Source organism: Drosophila obscura, unplaced genomic scaffold (genome assembly GCF_018151105.1).
Source record: "Drosophila obscura isolate BZ-5 IFL unplaced genomic scaffold, ASM1815110v1 contig_150, whole genome shotgun sequence".
Classification (NCBI taxonomy): domain Eukaryota; kingdom Metazoa; phylum Arthropoda; class Insecta; order Diptera; family Drosophilidae; genus Drosophila; species Drosophila obscura.
Window position 1 is genome coordinate 13219688 of NW_024542736.1, and position 20190 is coordinate 13239877.

The following is a 20190-nucleotide window of genomic DNA, read 5'->3' on the forward strand; positions in this document are numbered from 1 at the left end:
ACTGATTTGTTTCGTATTACTTAAAGATGGCACTTAACCAATCGAAACTTAGACTGACTTCCTACTACCTGCTAGACTAGAATGCCAAGCGAGAGTATATATATTTTTCGCCCTCACTGCCTGCTTTTCCCATGTTGTTTGAATATCTTAACTTAGCAACCTTCCAGTTAATTCATGGCTAGTCTGCCATGCCATAACCAAATAAAAGTCTAAGTTGAATGAGTAAAACTACTTTCCCGAGCTTCATTGTTCAGATTCTCCTTCGAGTATCCAGAGTGTCGTGGGACTATTACAGGGTCGGGTCAATGCCAATTCATTTGTATGGGTACATCTGTAAAAGAAGACATCTCGGAAGAGTTGGACTTGTGCCAGTTTTTTTTTGATGTAAGGGATGGGGCTTGAAATATATTAGGGTTATCAAATCCCCCTGCCTGACGTCCCGGCAGTTCCTTCTTCTTCTTCTTCATCTTCGGCTTGTTGCGCTTCAGCGGCGGCTTGGGCTCCTCGTGTACATTGCCCTTGCCGTATATCCAGTCAAAGGGTTTCTTTCGCTCACCGAGCACGCAGGCGCCGTATTGTACGAAGGGATTTGGAGGATGGGGGAACATACTGGGCATGGCCCAGTCGTTCTCGTTGTACTGCGTTTCGCAATGCTTCACGTGCGACTTCTTCATTCGCTCCGGCTTGATGACACCAGCAGGCGGAGTGACTCCGAACTCGTACTCTTCCTCGCTGTCGACCTCATCATCTGTGATTGGGGAGTAGAAGAATGTTTCTACCCCATCCTCGCATCCTCTCTGCCTTAGCATGCTTTCCACCTCGTACTCGAGGCGCTTCTTGTCAATGTGACTGCGACAATAGCAGCTGGCTACTGGCATATCGCACTGGCATGGTGGGAATCCCTTCCTTTTCAGGGACATTTTCATCTCACGCAGATCAGCCGCTATGGGATCCTTGGTGATGCGAAAGACCACTGGCTTCATGTCGGCATAGGGATTCGCGCACAGCGCTAGCGATTGTGGATCCTTTAGGGGCCGCAGCGTGATGATATATTCGTCCCGCTTCTTGAGAATGTGCAGCGTAGGATGTTGCACCAGTGTCTCCTGCAATGCGTCCTCTGGATCGGGTCCTCTGTTTCGATAGTGGTAGCGCGAGAGGCAAATGGTGTCCGCGGGGAAGTCTTTGAGAAAGTAAGCCATCAGTTGGCGGATTGGCCTGGAAATGGCGCCCGGCCGCCAGGCCTTAAAGCGCGCCATATCGCTCTTTGTCCACATCCAGCCCATGTGGCAGGGAACCTTGCAGTATCCGGTGTATTTGCTGTCGCTGATGCATCTCTTGTGTCCAATGCGAAGGCACACCTTCTTCTTCGGAATATCCAGGTACGAGTATCTAGGGATCAGGCATACCTATTATCTGGGAATATCTGCTGCTAACATAACTCACCGCTTAGATTTCGAACGGTGGAGTCGGGCCTGGCAACGCTTTCTCTTGCTCTTCCTTTTCGAGTCCTTGTCGATCCCTTTAAGTGGTTTTCCCATCGAACGTCGAGCTCGGAGTCGATCCCGGGCTGACTTGGAGCTATTGCATGCCGCTTCACACTCATCGCGGAGTGCCGCTGTTTTGGGGTCATCCTGTGCATTCTTCTGGCGATCCTTTTCACCCTTCTTTTTATCGTAAATGTTGCGTATTTCACTGAAAATCGTTATCAGCTTGGAGCGGTGATGCGACGTGCTCGAAGGTATCTTTTTCGGTGACTGCCCCTTCTTTTGATGCCCACCTTCGTCTCGTAGTCCGCCAGCATTCTGGGACTTATTTTCCTGCTCTGTGAAGAACTGTTCGCACAATTTGCGAATGCGGCAGCGGGTGCAGACCCGTCCTGACATGCATCCGCAGGCGTCGGGGATGTTGGGATCAGGATCGGGTAAGTGTGCTCCAGCCTTTCTATCTTCTTCGGAGGAGGAAACTATGCAGGCTTCTTTGCGGAGGCAGTCGCGGATCAGCTGCTGGGCAGTGGCCGAGAAGTCGTAGGGCTGCTCGCAGGATTCCATGGTTTCGATATTTCTGTAGCCACAGTAGGGACAGCCGGCGATTTTTGGGAGCCAGCTGATGTCCGACTGGCAGAGGGCGCAGAGATTCGGGCGCTTGTACGTCTCCTGCTTTAATTCTGGCTCATTCGTCCGACAGGAACCCAGCACCTTCCTGCGGATCTGTTCCTGCTGGGATGAGGAGAGGCAGAGCCGTCCACTGTCCGAGTTTTGCTTCTTTTCCTCCAACCAAGTGTCGTAAAGACAGTCACTTGAGTTAGTGTCCGTACTCTCTGGTTGTAAGCGGCAGTGCCAACGCCTGGACTCCTCGTAATTGTCAGGCGGAGCGGGAATCCGAATCTTGTCGAGGCCTAGCTCCTTAAAAAGCTTCTTCAGCATTCCTCGTTCCTGTTCCCTGTGCACTTCTGGGTCCGGTTGAATTTCCCCACCGGCCACTGAGCAACCACACTCTCCGGCGTCGCGCGATTTGTCGTTGTGGACACACTGGAATGGGGCACCGGTATGTGACATAAGCCGTTGGTCCGTTATGCACGATGTTCCCGGACACTTATTAGAGCGACCCAGGGTGAAGATCACGTCCCGATAGTTGATGGACTTGTCCACGGGCCGACAAATATCGTAGCAACCGAGGGGCACAAGACCAGGGCTGAGAGGGGTAATATACTTAGTATTCATGATAGGATGCACGGATGAGACTGCAACGGTTATTACTCACTCAAGCTCTGGGTGAAGCGAGCTAAACTTGATGATGATCTCGACTGATTCAACGACCCTCCCACCCTTTGCCAGATCCAGCTTGATGGTTTCGGTGACCAGAAATGTGGGATCGGTAAGCTGGCGGAGCAAGAGCGGTGTCAGCAGGGCACTACCGGCCCCGAGAAGATCCCCGCTCTTGCTAACCGTCACGCAAACACCCTTGGACGTCAAAATGCCGATGAGCTCGCATGGACTGGCCACGAACTGACCTAGAGGATCCATAGAGAAATCCTCCACGAGCATGCGGTCCTCGGGAAGCTCCTCAAAGTTCTTGAACAGCCGGATGGAGTAGGTGTAGTCGTTAATCGTATCGGGTTCGCACACTTTGGACTTAACCAGTATGGCGTCGAAGTTATACGTTTGCTGTGTGGGCTCCATGGTGAACTGGCGTAAAACTTAGGTAAAAATTGGGTTTGGAATTTTCTTCACTGTCTGCAGATTTGGTAAGACTGCTAAAATTTAAAACTACAAAACTCCACGGTCAGTACATAAAAAAACGTGTGTGCCCGAACATAGGAGGATATGACATATGACACACGTCACAGGTCACTGCGTTTCAAGGTCTTTCTAAGCCTAGGTAATTTCGTAAATGTATCCTAAATAGGGACCACATATACATACATGCTAAAACTGAACTTTCACAGCAAAGATTGGGTTTCTCTTTGTTGGGGTCTGTAACATGCTCACTGTATTATTTTCTTTTTCAAGTTCTCTTAATGTACCTATGCGCATTCGATTTTGTGTAGCCAAGGTCGTCGCGTTCAGGGTTCACCTTTCATTTGACCACCATCCCAGCTGTTCCATAAATATCTTGCATAGTTCATAGCCATTTGGTGAATAAGTGTGGTTGTAGCGTAATTATAATTATAGCCAGAATAATTTAAGACGTATACATTGGATATACGATTAACAGCAGTATATAACTTTTTACTCGCAAGGGAACTGAGAATTTTTTACTACATTCCATGTCTACTTTCCAACGCTATCTGCCGGAATTCAGGTAATGACAACAACAAGGTGTGCGTAATGCATAGGGTGGGAGGGTGTGTTTCTCCCGCTCCACTTCCATTTGTGCAGTTTCTTTGCTGCAATTGATCGGTGGGATGCGTCTTACTGTCTGGCGTTGATGATTTCGACAAATTCGGGCTTCAGGGAGGCACCGCCCACTAGGAATCCGTCGATGTCGGGCTTCTTCGCAAGCTCCTTGGCGTTGGCGGCGGTCACAGAGCCACCGTACTGAATACGCAGGGCGGCGGAAACCTCCTTGGATATGTTGTCGGTCAGCCACTGCCGCAGGAAGGCGTGCACCTCTTGGGCCTGAAACGAAATGTGGTGGTTGAGAATGCAGAATGGATGCACATATTGCGCTAAAACTCACCTGCTCGGGGGTGGCTGTCTTGCCGGTTCCGATGGCCCACACGGGCTCGTAGGCGACAACCACGTTTGTCCAGTCGCGCACCTTCTTGGCATAGGCGCACATCTGGCGGGCGACAACTTCGTTTGTCTTGCCTGCCTCGCGCTCTTCCAGAGTCTCACCGATGCAGGCGATGACCTTGAGGCCCTCGGCCAGAGCGTGCTCAGCCTTCTCGGCGATGAGCTCGTCGGACTCGTTGAAGATGGCGCGCCGCTCAGAGTGACCCAGAATGACCCAGTCGGCCCCGATGTCCTTGAGCATGGCGGGTGAGATTTCGCCCGTGAAGGCGCCTTTGGCCACCTTGTAGGCGTTCTGGCCGGCCACGCCCACGGTGCAGGGCAGCAGGTTGCGGGCGTACATCAGGTAGATGGCCGGGCAGCCTATGACCACCTCAGTGTTGGGGTCCAGAGCGGCACCGCTCAGAGTCTTGCATATCTCGGCGATGGACTTCTGGTCGCCGTTCAACTTCCAGTTGCCTCCCACGCAGAATTTTCGGGCGCTCATTTTGCTGTGTGTACTGAAATTTGCGTAGAACTGCGCGCCGGGAAAGTGTCAAAGTAGCAAGAGTCCGCGGAAAATGAAAGAGTTAAGTTAGTTAGATATTGAAAAAGGTAATTTCGGTACGGGCAGTGTTAAAAGAATGAAATGATTAGAATTTCGCTGCCAACTTTATCTTTTACTTATAGCTTCGTTTTTGCTTAGCGAATTTCGACGCACCCACCTCGGACACAATCTACTGATGTGATGTGCTAACCTTCTTCTGACCTTCATACGTCTTCCACTGGTGCTCTGAAAGCTTTGTGAAAACAGCTGTGAACTTGGGAGCTTTCGGTGCGACGCTTTTGGGCCCGTCCAGCATGGTGTCACTGGTGCTGCTTGGGTTGTTGTCCATGATTGCGCGAAACAGCGCGCCACACTGATAAGTGTGCCAAACGCTTTTCGCTCTTCCACGGGTCGCGCGTAAAATTTGAATCATTTTGTATAGAAAATAAATTTGACGTAGACGCAGTTGATTAGTTGGATAAATGCGCACTTGAGAACAGCATGCTTGAAAAGCATGAAAACTGGAGGTATCGATAGACTTACATTTCAGCCAAGTCACAACCCTAGTCCGAAGCTTTCGAAATATCAGAACAGATGTTGCTTCAGCTTTTAGACATGATTGATATATACCCTTTCTAAGAGGCACATTCATATTCATATCTCACCAGAAGCGATTGATATTGTTCAAACCAAAGGTCAATTCTTACGCGAATAACACAACCCATTGAAATTCAGCTTTGAGCTTCCATTTAGTTTACAATTTATGATTTATTTAACTTTAACTTTGAAATTCATTTCGAATAGCTTTCGTTTTCACAGACGTTCAGTTATACACAAACATACATATGTTTATACAACATATACATCATATACTATACACATTTACAAATAGGGGCAAACAGTTAAATTGCACAAATTTATATCATCGATTACACAGATAAATACTCCAACAATATTTAACGTTATTTACAAAATTAGCTAGTCCGTACATTAATTCATACTCAAAATAAATGCATAAACGTAACTTCCTAAGAATTCAACTACCGCTATCGATGGATCCGATTGATCTCGAAAGCCCAAAGCCGCTAAGGTCTTCCTAACGCGGAAGGAAACTAATGAGAGCCATCATGTACTTAAAATATAAGCTTTGACTTGCGAGTATTTGCCTAGGGACTACTGCGGGTGGAGCGATTGCTCTCGTCCACTGGTCAGCTCTCCGCACTAGCAGTGGCTAGGGACGGTGTGGAGGCGGAGGCTGCCCCTTCTATAGCCAGGAGGGGTGCAGGCGTGGGTGTGGGTGTGGACGATCCTGGTGAATTCGTCGAAACTGAGGGGTGCCTTGGGGCATGCGGTTGGAGGAAGTGAAACAGGTTGGAATGCTGCATAAAGCTGCCCACCGATCTCAGAGGGCTGAAGAAGCTCTCCTGGTGTTGGTTTGAAGGCGACTCTTGCGGATCGCTGAGATTATTGTTGTTGTTGTGCGAAGGGACTACATCTTCATGGCCATCGCCCTGTGCACGCCCCTTGGCGTTAATGCTGCAAGTGCAGGAGCGGCTCTTCTTTAGCGAGTTCCTGGTTAGGGCGGTTCCCTTACGGTACTTTGGCTTGTGGCCTGTTGACAGTGGACTCGCCTCGCTATCTATGACGTAGACGCCTGGGGTGGAGGTGGTCCCTTCTTTTTGCGACGTCCCGGGGAGGCAGTGGGCGCTGTTTGCGTTGCCGGCAAAAAGTTTTTCCCGCAGCAGCGCTGGAAGCGGACCATTGGTGGGCGAGGTCCGGGTGGAACAAGGCCTGGCCTTGGCCCGCTCCTGCTGCAGTCCTAGGTCAAGGTCATAGGGCAGCTCGTGGATATTGCTTGGCTGATTCTGGTAGTCCGTATCGTCTGATCGGAGTTTCTCGCGCATAGCAAGGGCCAATGATCGACGGAGCTCAGTGGGATCCACGCCAATCTGGGTGACAGTGCCTGGATCAAAGACATCCTCGAAATCCAAGTCGTCGCCGTCCCCATCGCCCAGGCCTTCATCATCTTCATCCTGACTGGAGGAGTAGTTTTGGTTGTCGTATGAGTAGACGCTGTCACAGCGCGGATGCATCCCATAGGTAGCGGGCTGAAGAGGCGCTGGCTTATCAGGTAAGGTGCGAGGTGGGATAGAGATATTGCTATCGTGATCGCTCTCTCGCTTGGGACTCAGTCCCGCGGGGATCGGGAACTCGTAGCTTATCTCGCCCAGCTCTGCACCGCTGGAGGCCTCCATGATGTTCCACATCTCGCGCTCCATCTCAGTAGTAACGGAGGCGACGGCGGCCACCGTCTGGTTGATGTTGTTGAAGCATGGCGAGACCACGCCGCACTTGGTCAGCAGCTGGGAGTTCTTGAGCGCCTCCTGCTGCTGCCGCAGCCAGATCGGTGAGTCTGCAGGGGAAAGGAGTCATTAGCTGTATCTTTGGGATGTGGCCTTTTTGGCCGGTAGACGACGCGCACTCACACTCACCCACATAGAGGCGCGGCTGCGTGGAGCGCATGTTTGAGTCCATCGACTGAAGGCGGTGCTGGCTGGCCAGAGAAAAACGGTGGGTAGCCTCCGCCTGCTGATCGATATCCACGCCCATCATCTTGAGCAGCAGGTTCTTGAGTGCGGCCCGGAAGTCTTTGAGGTGGTAGGCGTAGAGAACGGGGTTTACGGCCGAATTCAAGTGTGATAGGATGATGCAAAAGAGCGTCAGCTTGGGATGGACATAGCAGTCGGGGCAGAAGGCCTTTATGCAGTTGATCGTGTATAGAGGTATCCAGCAGATCATAAAGAACAGCACAATAATGGAAAGATTTTGCGTGGCTTTCACGTCCCGCTTGCGGGCTGCTCCCAGCACCCTAAGCATTGTGCCCGCATGACCACCCCTTCCTGGCATCACCTGCATGGGAGCTGTGGAGGAGCGCCGGCTTAGGTCCGAGGCAGGATTCATGGTGACGATCTGGCGCACCTACGGGTAGAGCAGCATGTTATAGCATGACAATTCAGATCCAGGCAACCAGAGTGGGTAGTTATCAGACGCACCTGCTTGATGATGACGCGATAGATGTGCGTGTAGAAGGCCAGCATGAGCAGCGCCGGTGTGATGATCGTGGCAAAGTACAGAAAGACCAGGTAGTCATAGTCCATCACCTCCACAAATAGGCACTCCTGATTGTGAGCCACATCCGCATGCCAGCCGAAGAGCGGCAGGAACCCCACAATCGTTCCAGCCACCCAGCACATAGAGATGATGACTGAAACAGACAGCAGAGGGGAATAATGAGCACAGGGTTACAACCGAAGACCGAAGCCCGCCAAGGGAGCTCCTCCGACGTCACAGTGGCCGCGGGATTGTGGCAAAAGGGAATTGGCAAAGTGCAGAAGTCCCCCTTAGCCAATATATTGGCATGAGACTGAACTCGTCTGAACTGGGAAAATGACGCACATGCTGCTGCTCCTGGAAAAACTTGGAAGACTGAGCTGCGGACAAGTCAGTACACAACATCATCAGGCGGAGTGAGGTCATCTACCATTGGGAAATTGCAACGGCATCGATATCTATATCTGGGGAGCACAACATGGACTTTGGTGGCTCTGAAATACCAGTTAAAGAGTTTTGTACTATTTCTGCTCTCTGTGTTGGCCAGCTGAGTATGCCTTTGTCGTAGCTTAGCCAAGCAGCAACTCAAACATGGACAGCAGCCAGGCAGAACAATGTGAGAGGAATATATTAGCCAGACAAAGTCATTAGTAGTGAGGCGACAAAGGCCCAACAAGGATATAGAAGAACAGAAAAAACAAAAATATAAAATATCCTCCTCTTCCCCCAACTTACAAATCGCCGTCCGAGTGCGCACGTTGCGCGAGTATGCCATCGGATAAAGGATGGCCCAGTAGCGATCCACGGAGACGGCCACCAGGCAGAAGATAGAGATGGTGCAGAGCACCACGAGCAGCGATACGGTGAAGAGGCAGGCGTGCAGGTTGTGTGGTAGTCCGATGGAGGCTAGGATGGCAAACGGTACCCCCAGACTGCCCACTAGGAAGTCGGCCATGGCCAGGGAGACAATGTAGTAGTTGGTCCTGCGGCGCAGCTTCCGTTCACGGCGAAACACAATGATGACCAGCACATTGCCGATGATGCTGACGATGGCCACAAGGATCTCGAAAACGGTGTAGGGAATATTTAGCTCGGTGGTGGGGTTGTCCGATAAGCCCGGCTCCTCTGTCTTGGCGGCGGCATGAAGCGGTGCTATTGGCAGATTAAAGGATAGATCCGTGATCGATAGGTATCGGAACTCCGACATTTTCTCAAGCTCTGTGTCCGAGTGTTGGACGCCGATATGGGGGGAGTGTTGGCTAATTGACTGTGTGGAAGGCAACGGACAGTGTGAGCTTCAATTAAATTGTAAATTTCGTAATTGACTCGAGGTAGTCGTGGCTGGAGCAGCGAGAGCAATAACACATGTTGCGCATTGCGTATCCGCCATTTCCTTCTGCTCCTACTCCGCTGCGGTGACCCTTTTGCGGCTGCTCCGCCCTCCGCCACTTTATACTTTCTATTGCTTTTATTTCCTTTTCGGTATTAGCTTTATGGCTTGTTTTAGTTGTCACATGAGAGGATGAAATTTTATTTGGCTGAAAATATATAAAAATGAAACGCATCATTATAAACCCATCCAATAAATAATTATCTAATCACAGAATTTTCTCATTCAGAACTATGAAGAATGCTCTCAGGAACTAAATTATAAAATCAGAGATTTAATTTAAAATGTACGCATCCTTTAGCTGGTCTCAGCATAATAAATGGGGTATCTATTCGGACTTTTTTGGATTTTAAACTGGAAGCTTCTTGGGTAAGCCCCTTGCGTTCGATTCTCGAAAACTGTAGTAGTATTTTGAAAATACTATTTTAAAGATGTTCCTATGACTATTTAATGCGATTTTAACAATTTTTCAATCGACATGGGCAAAATGGTCATCATACAGAAACCCTTGTTTGACTCGTAGCGTTTACTCTAGGGTGTGCTGTGTTCAAAAAAAGGGAAAACTGAATAAAACGAACACACTCATGAAGCGGAAGAGTTAATTGTGGCTATTTTTTAGGGTAATAAATTGATAAATATTTGCCAAAAATACGAAATTCGATATCGATAACGTCGGGCGCCGAATGAGTGGAAAAAAATGCCAGAAAGCTAACTACCATGCACCGACTGTGAAATACTCTGGCAACATAACTGATTCATGTCTCTAGTGAATTTCAAGGCAATCAATTATCAGGATTATGTCGACCACACTCAAGGCTTACATTCGAAAACTTACTTACACTCATATTTGTCAGGCTGGCTCTAGAGCTGACTCCAGGCTCTCTGGAAATTTTGTTCAAAAACCAGAGAGAGAAGAGAGCGCTATAGAGCCAGCCGCTCTCTTGTATCAAAGACTATACAATACCAAGATGCTGCTTGAGCGACGAAAAAGCTGTTCTATGGCGGGGCTTATCGCTGCGCCTAATAGACAGAGGGAGCGCGCGGGGTTTCAATTCTATTTTCGGCTATGCCCCTTTTTTGACCGCAAACCCGCTACCGAACGGCTTCGTCTGCGCATGCATATGCATGCATTTCGCACAGTGGGGTCTTTGCCTAGATCAGCGGGCTAAATTAATAAGCGAGTGAGAGCTCAATACATTGTTTCACACTGAAACAATTTTCAACTTTAAATGCTTATATCTCATATTCTCTGGAAAATTCTCTTTTTCATTCATTTTAATCAAAGCGCTCATAATATTTTTTTACCTGTGCAACCCCTTTTCGGCTGATTCCCCACTGTGCCGCGCCACAGTGTATTGACGAAGCCAGTAGCATTTCAGAGCCTAAAAGAGAATTGACGAAATAGCCTCGCGCGCCAAGAAGAAGTTTCAAAAAATCTTTTGCATAGCTCTAGCTCTTGCATATGGCAATTGAAATGTATGAGCGTTACGCATGTTATTATTATATGTATTGTCTTTGGTATGTACACATGTACATATGTACTCAACTTCATAGCAGAGCCTGAGCAGCAAATACAAAGCCGTAAAAGCCCCAGTCCCGGAGAGCAACAAAATCAATTGCCAGACAATCGAACTGGGATATGTTGGGATATTCGCAGCGGAGAGGACACAACTTGGGCCAGAAGGCACACACAGTCATTGTCACCCCATAAATAACCGAGCATTCAAGCGTGTATCTCCGGCGAGGATATCTCGCCATTTAACCGCAGCTTGAGCAGGAGGGGGAGGCGGTAAAGAGCAGCACGGGGTCACAATAGGATGGACTGGGATTTGTCCTGCAGCCGGAAGTCATGGAAACCTATCAAAAAGCGTTCGAATGGGTCTTTCTTTATATGTAGTTGTCAGAAACAAAAGTCATAGAAAGTTACGATGGCGGAAGAGCAGTGGGGTCTTAAAGACCTGACTGCTCAATCATTCGGTCGAGGGTTTTGGCTGTGAGGGCTTTGGCTGTGAAAGTGCATCCATCAAGCTATGACAACAATTTGCGGTACATGGAACCGTTTTCCATTTAATTGGCCCACCTTTGACCTGCTCGGCTTGCGATTCATCAACTTTCTCTTGGCAGTTGCCACTAAGTGAAAAGCGGCAAGTGGAAAATAGAAAATGAAGGGCAAAGAGTGTGGGGGAGGTACTTCATCAAGCCAGAGCACTTAGGGCCAGACAATAACCCGCTCTGACCTAAGGGTCTGCTCAGGGCTTGTCAAATTAACGCCGTTCTTCAGACAGCCCTTATGGGAGACACTCACTTATTGCCCAACTTATTGGCAATGGAATTTATGTTGCTCTCCCCCCTAGCTGTTATCCTCCCTAGCTGTTTCAACGAAACTCCCTGTGGGCCGACCTCGCTTGCGTGTTAAGCTGGGGCGACATTTGGAGCAAGTCGATTCGCTTAATTGCCTTTTGCCTAATTAATTCAATCGAGCAGGAGGACAGAAGGACTCAGGAGCACCAGGAGCTAGCCAGCAACAGGCAACAGGCGGCATTTGCATTTCCATTTCTATTTCCATTTCAGCTAAAAACTCAATCAACAAATGGCACAGCAATGGCGACTGGGTATTGATTTAATTAATTTTGCAAGCACAATTAGCGATCGCCGTGGCCCTGGCTGTGCTGTGCGAGGGAGCGCTCAATGTTGGGCCACCTAAGAGCGGTTCCAGTTCACTGCACCTGACACCTCCAAGCTACGATTTGTTTCAATTCGTAAGGTGTGCCTTATGAGACGCTGCAAATGACGAGTAGAATCACAAACCGGAGCTTTGACATGGGCATAATTTGAATCGCTGCCACGGCGATGGGTTATGGAATTCGTTATGGATTATGGAATTCGTTGTTAGGGGGCGTACGTGACTGGTAAGCGGAAACAACATTGGATTTCAGCGGCCGGGAAGACGTAGTGCTCCCGTTCAAAGCAACATGATCCCTTTGAGCCGGTACTAATACGTCCCACACCTAGGTCCTCCTGCAACTGTTTACATTTTCGCATTTGATAGGTGTATTACAGGGTTGGAGGGGGAGCCTCGATTTCGAAGGCCTCGCTGTGCCTAATCCTCCCCTCCAATTTTTTAGCCGAAAGTGCACACACTGTCAAAATCAGTTGCCATTATGTTTATTAGCATGTCGCCATCGAATTGGCCACATTATTGGCCTTGCTGCAGGAGAGGACCCGAAAAGTGTTTCCAGCTCGTTGCATCGACACTCCCAAGCCGTGGTCTCTCCCTATACCCGCGTGGTTTGTCAGCAGATAAAACGCTTTTCTACTGCACGACATTATCTAGAATGGAGAGGGCGCTGAAAAATGACGGCTGTGATAACAAGCGAAAGACCAAGAGCCCTGCCAAACCTCCATACATGACCCCTGCCACTGGCCCACAACAAAGTTGAGTGGCTGATAGGAGTTGCAGTAAGCACGTTTTTCCTCTGCTGCTGCAGCTGGTCCCTACAAATTTCGGATTTAAATGTATCTTCTTATGCGTCACAGGCGAGCGCGCTATAAGTTTGTTTTCTATTTTCCTTTGGACCATTTGTCTTCGCTGCGTTCGTTTCTTGTGCTTGGTCATCGTCGTCTCTTCACGCGTTCAATTAAATCTAAAAGAGAACTGCAGCGGAACACCACCCAGAGCGCATCCACCCTCTTTCTGAGAACTGAGGCCATTGATGCGCCAATTTTTCCAGCTTTGGTGAACTGGCAAATTAATTACAGAATTACTTTGGCAACATATTGATGCTGCCAGCAACATGCTGCTAGGACTTTGGCAACATATTGATGTTGCCAGCAACATGGCTTTTGCTATTGTATTGATCTTGCTCGGCCAGCTTGGCTTGAGATTTCCAATTTCAACTTTCTGTCTGGTTCTGGTCAGATATTGGGTGGGGTAGTAATCAAAATAGCGTCACAGAGGGCTTATCTCCAAATCGGCATTGATAATATCTGATCCAGATTCCGACGCATTACAGCCCCAATTCAGGTCTGCAAGTGCCAGTTGCGTTTGCGTTGCATGTTGCCGTCACGTGCGAGGGCCTGCAACTGGTTAGGGGAAATGGATATTCGCGCTATCGCAGTCCTGCAGGGTGCACGGAGCCCCCTTGGCAGGAATACACTTCCTGTCCCGGAGTCAGCTCCCTATAGTCTCCGGGGCACATGTGACGAGCTTCCCATGTCAACGCGCTGGCATGTTGATAGATAAGTCAAGCGAGGGTCTGCCTCTGGCCCTTCCACCAGTAGATAAACGCGACCAGCAAAAGTCCCGGTGAATAATACCTCAATACCACCTCACTAGCAATACAATGTACAATGCATAGGAAGGATGACTCTCAATTCGGCAATCGGCAGTCAGCAATCGGCCTTAGAGTTATATGGCAGAGACACGAGTAAAGTCCGGTGGCTACCGCATTGCCCAGGGACAGGGTGACGGGGTGACAGTAACAGTCACAGTGCTGGTGATAGCGATAGTGATAGAGTGTGCCTATTCCCTTTTCCTTCTCACCGTTTGTCCTGTCAACTACGAGATCAGCCTTTTTGCTATCTTTTCTCTACTATTTCGGCCGGCCAGTGGTGTAAACATATGAGTAAATTGTACGTAATTAAATGTTATGAGTTTGTTATCTTCGGGCCTGCTTTTGCTGTACGCACAGAACGCTGCCAGCAATGCTCTTTCGGGTTCCACGCTGTCTCCCAATTGATTCACATCCATATGTGGGACCCAATTCACTATCGGGAGGGTTGTTGAGCAGCGAGCGGGGACAATCAAATCACTCAAGCTGGAAGACAGAGAGACCAATAAAGCCAATTAGACAATACACGGCATTATTGCTTTCATCTCTTGCTGCTGACCGTACAGGGGTGTGTATGCGCAATATTTCAGGATTCCCTCCCTAGATGCTCCAATTCCCCAGATGCAGCGCCTGTTCCGTGCCAGCTGCCTTCTTAATTTAATTCTCTATTCAGTAGAAACCATAAAGGAGCCAGCCGTTCCGACCCCCTGTCCCCTGTTCCCTGACCCTTGATGCTGATTCTTGTTTTTTTTTGCTGTCACATTAAGAGGTCCTGTGATTGAATTCGGCTTACGCATGAAGAGTCAGAAAGAGTCAGAGGCCAAATCCATCAGACTCTTCCCAGGCTAGCGGCCAAAGTTTTAAAGCGGCTTAAGACGTCCGCTGCCAAGGACAAATGGCAGGCGCGGAATTCATGGCTTTGCATAAGCATCTCCCAGAGTTTTACGCTGCTTTAAAGGGGTTGAAACAGAAAGGAGACCAAAAATGGCTTAGAAGAGATAGAGGGCAAATATTTTTCGATCCTATAAAGATTCTATTAAAATTTGCTTGTTCTACAACAGTCTCATCCAGCCACTCTCCATGTGTCCAATGGTGTGGCAGTTTGGCAGATTGGCATTTCATTGTCAACACTCATCCCCTCCCCCTCCACCTGGTATGTGAGAAGCACTCCCATCCACGTCTCCGTCGACAGAGGACAGCACACATCGTTTGCATTTCTGTTGATTTTGGCGCAATGACACGCAGCTCGTTACAGTTGCCGCCTTGCTGCTCCTGGCCCCTGCCTGTTGTCCATTTCCCTTCAGATCCTCCCCACACTATATTTGCGCATCAGCTTCGAGGAGTCCAATACATGTGTCTGTGCGACTGGGGAGCTCATGTCCTGTCAGCTCAGCAGAGGAATGTCGTAAGTAGAAGTAGGAGGGAGGGAACGAGGCATGCCTGGGCGAGCTAGTGTGACGAAGGTTTTTACTTGGCTGTTTATGGCGCATTAGCCTAGCAAAGGTCAGCTCTAGGAGGATCTTCTCTTTGAACTAGGCTTAAACTTCGCTCCTTCATCCACTTGTTGGTTGACTGGAAAGGTCTCTGCAAAGTTAGCTGAAGTTTCAGCACTTAGAAGCGGTTGCCATCGTTGCTGGCAGTTAAATTTAATTACGATGCCCAAAAGCTGACCCTCAGTTTCTCTATCCACCGTCAATTGCCTGTAACTCGAGCATTGAGTCAGGGATGGAGCCATAGGCTGGCCATAGTCGGCTAATGATGTGTGGAGATGTTCATTAGAGCGCTCGTGGACGTGACCATTGGGGGCCATCCATTATCCTTTTGCTTATGTGATAGTGCCGCAGTTACATATAACAAAAAGTTGGCCAACAAGTGGGGCATTATGTTGAAACTTAATAGCTTGGCTGAAGCAACGGCAGCACTGGAAGTTAGTTTTTCCTGGTCTTAGCCGCAGCGGACAGAAGTTTCCCATTTCCGGCGGATGTGACTCGCATTGTCGCCAGCGGGGGTCGGCAGCGCAACAAAGTTGCACATAAATTAATGCAGGCAGCGTGCTGAGTCCCCACCCACTGTTCCGTTCCCTTCCCTTCGCTGGGCGAGTGCCATTTAAAACGTTTTAATGATTGGCGGATTTGCATTTAAACGATCTTTTTCAGCCATAGAACTGTTCAACATCTATTTATAATACGATACCCAAAATGGCAGTAGAAACAGTGAGCAGGAATCCATCGACATTCTGGGATGCGCAGTTATAAAAATTATTAAAATCCAATTCGTATTCGCTTATTTTTGGGCCATGACGCTAAAGTGGATTGGATGGGAGCAGAACTGTCGACGTGCACCAGCTCAGGTAAGCCATGGCGCCCAGCTGATCTATTGCCTATTATATCGATGAATAGAGAGAGCACAGCCTGGAGTCTCAGCTGCTTCAATCCGGTACCTCAATTGAGTGTTGAGTGTTGAGTCACCGATGGGATGGATCGAGAGATGTTCTATGAATACGGGGGACTAATGACATACACCAACAAACGATATTCCATTTTTGGGGTGCCAAAAGGGTGAATTATCACTCTCAGCGTTTGCCCTGATGCCGATGACATCTCTGCCTGTGAAGGCGTGAAAATGTTTCCCAGCAAATCGAGCATAATTAATACAGGGCAAGCTCCCCAACTTGTTAATTATTCAGGCAGACAAATGTCATAACTGACCAGCTGACTGAACCCGAATACGAACCCGAACCCAGTGTCGGACCACGAGAAGCAATTAATGTGCATCGCATTCCCTGCTTTCCACTCTCTGCTGTTCCGGGCACTGGCGACTCTTGATGGCTGCAAAGATTTGCCTCTGCCTTTCCCACAGAGAATTTGTCACGTGCAAGCAGCGAGGGGACCCTGAACAATGCCTCAACGCTCTGTTCTATTTTTGTATTATGTAAAATTATTGGATATAATAATTACTCATATTCGGTATGGCCAAACGATGATTGCTGACTTATGTGCAATGAAGAAGAAGAGCCCTCGAGTAATCCACTCAGAATGCCAGCACCGCTCCACAGTCCGGGCCCTCCTTGGGGGCCGCCATGCCCCATGCGGTGGAATCATTTGAGGGAACTGATCCATGTCTGGAAGCTGCAATGGCAACTGCAATATGAAAGTTTATTTGCTCTGACAAATGAAAGGACATGAAAGGAGGGTTGCTAACTGGTTGCTGCTTGCTCTTCCTCTGACCGATGCAAATTTAATGCAATTGGAATATGTGTTGGGCGTTGGTCGGAGCGAAGAAAGAGGAGAACAGAAAGGAGCTCTTCCGGCGGCCACTGTGACTCGAGACAAATGTAGATGCGGGAAGGTGGCTGAGGTAGACTTTGAAGACAATGGCGATGACTTTTGGAACGGGTTAAAGGAACCCTTCTTCTATAAGAGCCACATGAAATTTTCCTATCCAGACTGGCAGCTAAACAGCCGCGCTAAATTGGCCATGAATTGGGCTCCATTCGAGCACACGTCCTTTTATTGCACTTTCTCGCTCTTTATCATCAGGTTGTAAAAATACCCATAAAGGGTGCTATTAAATGGCCAAGTGATGTCAACATTAGGTGAGCCACTCCCACAGCGCCTCATACGGCCCCCCCCATACACATTCTTGCCCGCACGTCGTTCGAGTTCATCCACTGGGATTTGCAATATGTCGCCAGCATATTCATCATGCCGCACACCTTAAACCTCCCCTCTTAATATGCCCCACCTCGGGAGGTTGAGGGTGCTGTCAAAATATTGACAATTGGTCTTTAGTTGGCGTGAAGGTCGACTGCACATTAACTGCACACTTATTTAGGGACACGAGTCGCGTTAATGGAGACTCGGTAAGGCCTTTGGAAGTGGGCTTTGCGAGGTAGTGACACCGTAAGGGCGTGGTCGAGTTTCCATAAATCTGCGACACATTCGAGATATCTTTTTGGGACATTGCGAATCGGGAGTTTGCGGGGGAAATTAGCGCTGCAATTATCTTCTAATTGAATGCTAATTACGCGCCGCGGCCCATTTATGCTTGCCTGGGCCCCGGCCACCGCGGACTTGCTAAAATCCCAGGCTGCTTACTGCTTCGTGACTTAGTTAAAATTCGAATAATCAAATTGGAATCAGATGTGACTCGTGTTGACATGGCCAGCTCTGGGCAAAAGTATAGCGGCTATATCCACCCATTCGGTCTTTGGCAGGTGACGTCGGTGCTGTTGTTGTCGAAACTGATGATGTTGACGCGGGTTTCTTACGAAATATTTATAGAAGCAATTGAAATGGATAGACACACATTACTATATCTGGCAGTGCTAGGGCGTACCAGGAGGGAAGGTGCAAACCTAATGAATCCTTCTTCTCTGCACACTCGCTCTCTGTAAATGAAGAGCATACGTGAGAACCAAACTCGTGCTGAATCATACTGTCCCCTGAGTGAAAGTTCAACGAAAGGGTGCGCTCGTCTTTGATTATTCACGGGCCCGTCGCGAAGTGCATTGTGTCTTTTACCGACCGAATGCACTGGCATTTGGAGGCCTAACCGGAAACTTTTAATTTAATTAATTTATACACAAAGGCGCAATCAACAGAAGGCGGCCTGCCATCCCCGTGCCTGGCCCACGATACGTCCCTTCCTTCCTCACTGGACCGACTGGCATGGGAATTGCGGCTACCAGCGCCGCGTGCATCTGCTAGATACCCGTAGTAGCAGTCGCAGTCGCAGATAGATGTGTATGTAGACATATAGATAGTCGTAGATAAACCGCTTCCCACTGGCTGGCTGTCATGATATAGCGCTTTTGATGTTCTGTTCAGTTCGTTTCGACTCGTTTCTGTTCGAGAGCAAATCCAAAAAATTTGCCATAATGTGGGCCACGGGCAGGGAAAAAGATGCACGAGATTCGTCTTCATCGAATGCGAGCTGCAATTGCCTTTGTCTTTGGGACTAGGCTGGGTTGGGCTGGGATGGGATGGGGCAACGGCAACAGGTGAACTCTGTTTACTGATGCACTCATTCTGCTAATTTGTTGGCTCGAGATGATTTAATGGGCTGTCCGCTGACATGACCAGTGGGACTTGGAGGATGCGGACGACCGATAGATGGACGATGGCCGGATATGGCAGTTATCAATTAGCCATCAGCGATATCTGGCCCTTGTTCAGAAATGTGGTGCAAGAAACAGGTGAGGGATACACTCTCCCCGGGGAAATTGGTTCATGGTTAATTGCTTTGTGCGATTCGGGGAAGAGCGTAAACCTCATTTGGTCTGTGGGTTGGTCCGAACAAGTACGAATCTTATTGATTTTTATGTGGTCCTCGGGGGCCTAGCATATGTTGTATACTTTTCCACTGCGAGCACACTCATATTATTTAGACAAAAGCCCGGCAATAAAGAGTGCCATAAAGAAGGCCGCCGCTAATTGCTTGCCCAAACAAGCGAGAGACAAACTAGTTACCTGGAATCACGGGAGGATCGATGATTGACTGTTGCCGTTGGTATGACTTAAATGCTTCTTGCTCATTGGCACTTTGGAGGAGCCCCTTCGGGTTTTTCAATTCTCACTGCCCATCGATAGGCTGACTGCACACAGATCGGGACTTCATCTCACAGGCACCAACACAGATACCACCAATCGCTACAAACAGCCACCAATCACCTGTTGCGCCTTGATAATCTCTCTTTTTTTTTTTGTCCGCGGAGGCGCTAATTCAATTGACACTTGTTGGCTTCGGTGCCAATAACAATTCGGATGGAAAACTTTTCCAAGTGCCTTAGTTTGGCATTTCATTGATATTCGCACTGAATTTGTTTATTAATTATTTTATGGCACTCGCGCTCAAATTCAAATCCAAACCTAAATTCCAAATCCAAAATTCGAATGCGAAATGCGAAATTCTTCCGCGCTGGCCAACGCTCGACGGCAAAATGGGCGAACGCTTCGCATGGATTCGGGTGCGGAGGCTCTGGAACCCAAACATCCACGACCACACGCATGTCGGACGGTGAGTAAGGGTGTGTGGTGTGTTTTGCGGTAGTGAGGTGAGTTCAGAGAGTTCTTGGTGAGATTTCCGTTTCTATTTTGGCCCGTTGTAAATCTTTTTTCAACCTCAGGGACACATAATTGAGACGTGAACATAAGCATATAAATATTTAGCCTCAGTTCTGTGGTTCTTTGACTGCTTAATGAATTCGAGTAGCCGCTAGAATTGACGGCACTTTCAATCAATCGACTCATTGAAATTGATGACCAGCTGGTTGACCCGACGACAGGAGCTGAGAGGCGGATCGAATCGGTTTGGGTGGAGGCGCCACCTTGATTGACATTGGAAACAAGGAGTTAAAAGGGGAAGCGACTCGACTCAACATCGATGCGGATGTTGGCGTAAATGTGTCCAAAGGCAGGCAGCACCCACAATAATCATTTGGCCGAAATCAATTTGTGCGATTTTGTTGCTTTATGGGCTGACATTCTGTCAGCGGCCCCCTCCCATTCCCATCCCCTAGCACATTCCGCCGCTTGGTTCGGCAAGTTAGCAGTTCATCAAAAAATTGTTGGCCGCATATTAATTGGCAGTCGTTGTTGC

The 20190-nt window shown here is 48.7% G+C and overlaps 3 protein-coding genes across 6 annotated transcripts; all 3 read right to left on the minus strand.

Annotated features, from left to right (window-relative positions):
* Nucleotides 1-119: 119 nt before the first annotated feature.
* LOC111066636 lies at nucleotides 120-3548 on the minus strand. The gene is made up of 3 exons (XM_022355379.2): nucleotides 2761-3548; nucleotides 1444-2691; nucleotides 120-1389 (listed from the first exon to the last, which is right to left on the minus strand). Exons 1-3 carry the CDS (start codon nucleotides 3177-3179, stop codon nucleotides 303-305), a joined length of 2754 nt encoding a protein of 917 aa, XP_022211071.2. The 5' UTR covers nucleotides 3180-3548; the 3' UTR covers nucleotides 120-302.
* Nucleotides 3549-3642: 94 nt separating this feature from the next.
* LOC111066637 (triosephosphate isomerase) lies at nucleotides 3643-5122 on the minus strand. 2 transcript variants are annotated; one of them, XM_022355381.2, is made up of 3 exons: nucleotides 4970-5122; nucleotides 4180-4749; nucleotides 3643-4118 (listed from the first exon to the last, which is right to left on the minus strand). In XM_022355381.2, the coding sequence occupies exons 1-3, from the start codon at nucleotides 5105-5107 to the stop codon at nucleotides 3912-3914; spliced, it is 915 nt and encodes a 304-aa protein (XP_022211073.2). In that variant the 5' UTR covers nucleotides 5108-5122; the 3' UTR covers nucleotides 3643-3911. The 2 variants fall into 2 exon arrangements, with proteins under 2 accessions (XP_022211073.2, XP_022211074.2); XM_022355382.2 differs by having other exon boundaries at nucleotides 4937-5026.
* A 94-nt stretch (nucleotides 5123-5216) lies between these two features.
* Nucleotides 5217-19513, minus strand: LOC111066635 (D(1C) dopamine receptor). Of its 3 annotated transcripts, none has more exons than XM_041591638.1 (5): nucleotides 19062-19513; nucleotides 8605-9407; nucleotides 7812-8023; nucleotides 7251-7737; nucleotides 5217-7171 (listed from the first exon to the last, which is right to left on the minus strand). In XM_041591638.1, the coding sequence occupies exons 2-5, from the start codon at nucleotides 9074-9076 to the stop codon at nucleotides 5967-5969; spliced, it is 2376 nt and encodes a 791-aa protein (XP_041447572.1). In that variant the 5' UTR covers nucleotides 9077-9407; nucleotides 19062-19513; the 3' UTR covers nucleotides 5217-5966. The 3 variants fall into 3 exon arrangements, with proteins under 3 accessions (XP_041447572.1, XP_022211070.2, XP_041447571.1); XM_022355378.2 differs by having other exon boundaries at nucleotides 7245-7737; XM_041591637.1 differs by lacking the exon at nucleotides 19062-19513 and adding an exon at nucleotides 10565-10580 and having other exon boundaries at nucleotides 7245-7737.
* Nucleotides 19514-20190: the final 677 nt, after the last annotated feature.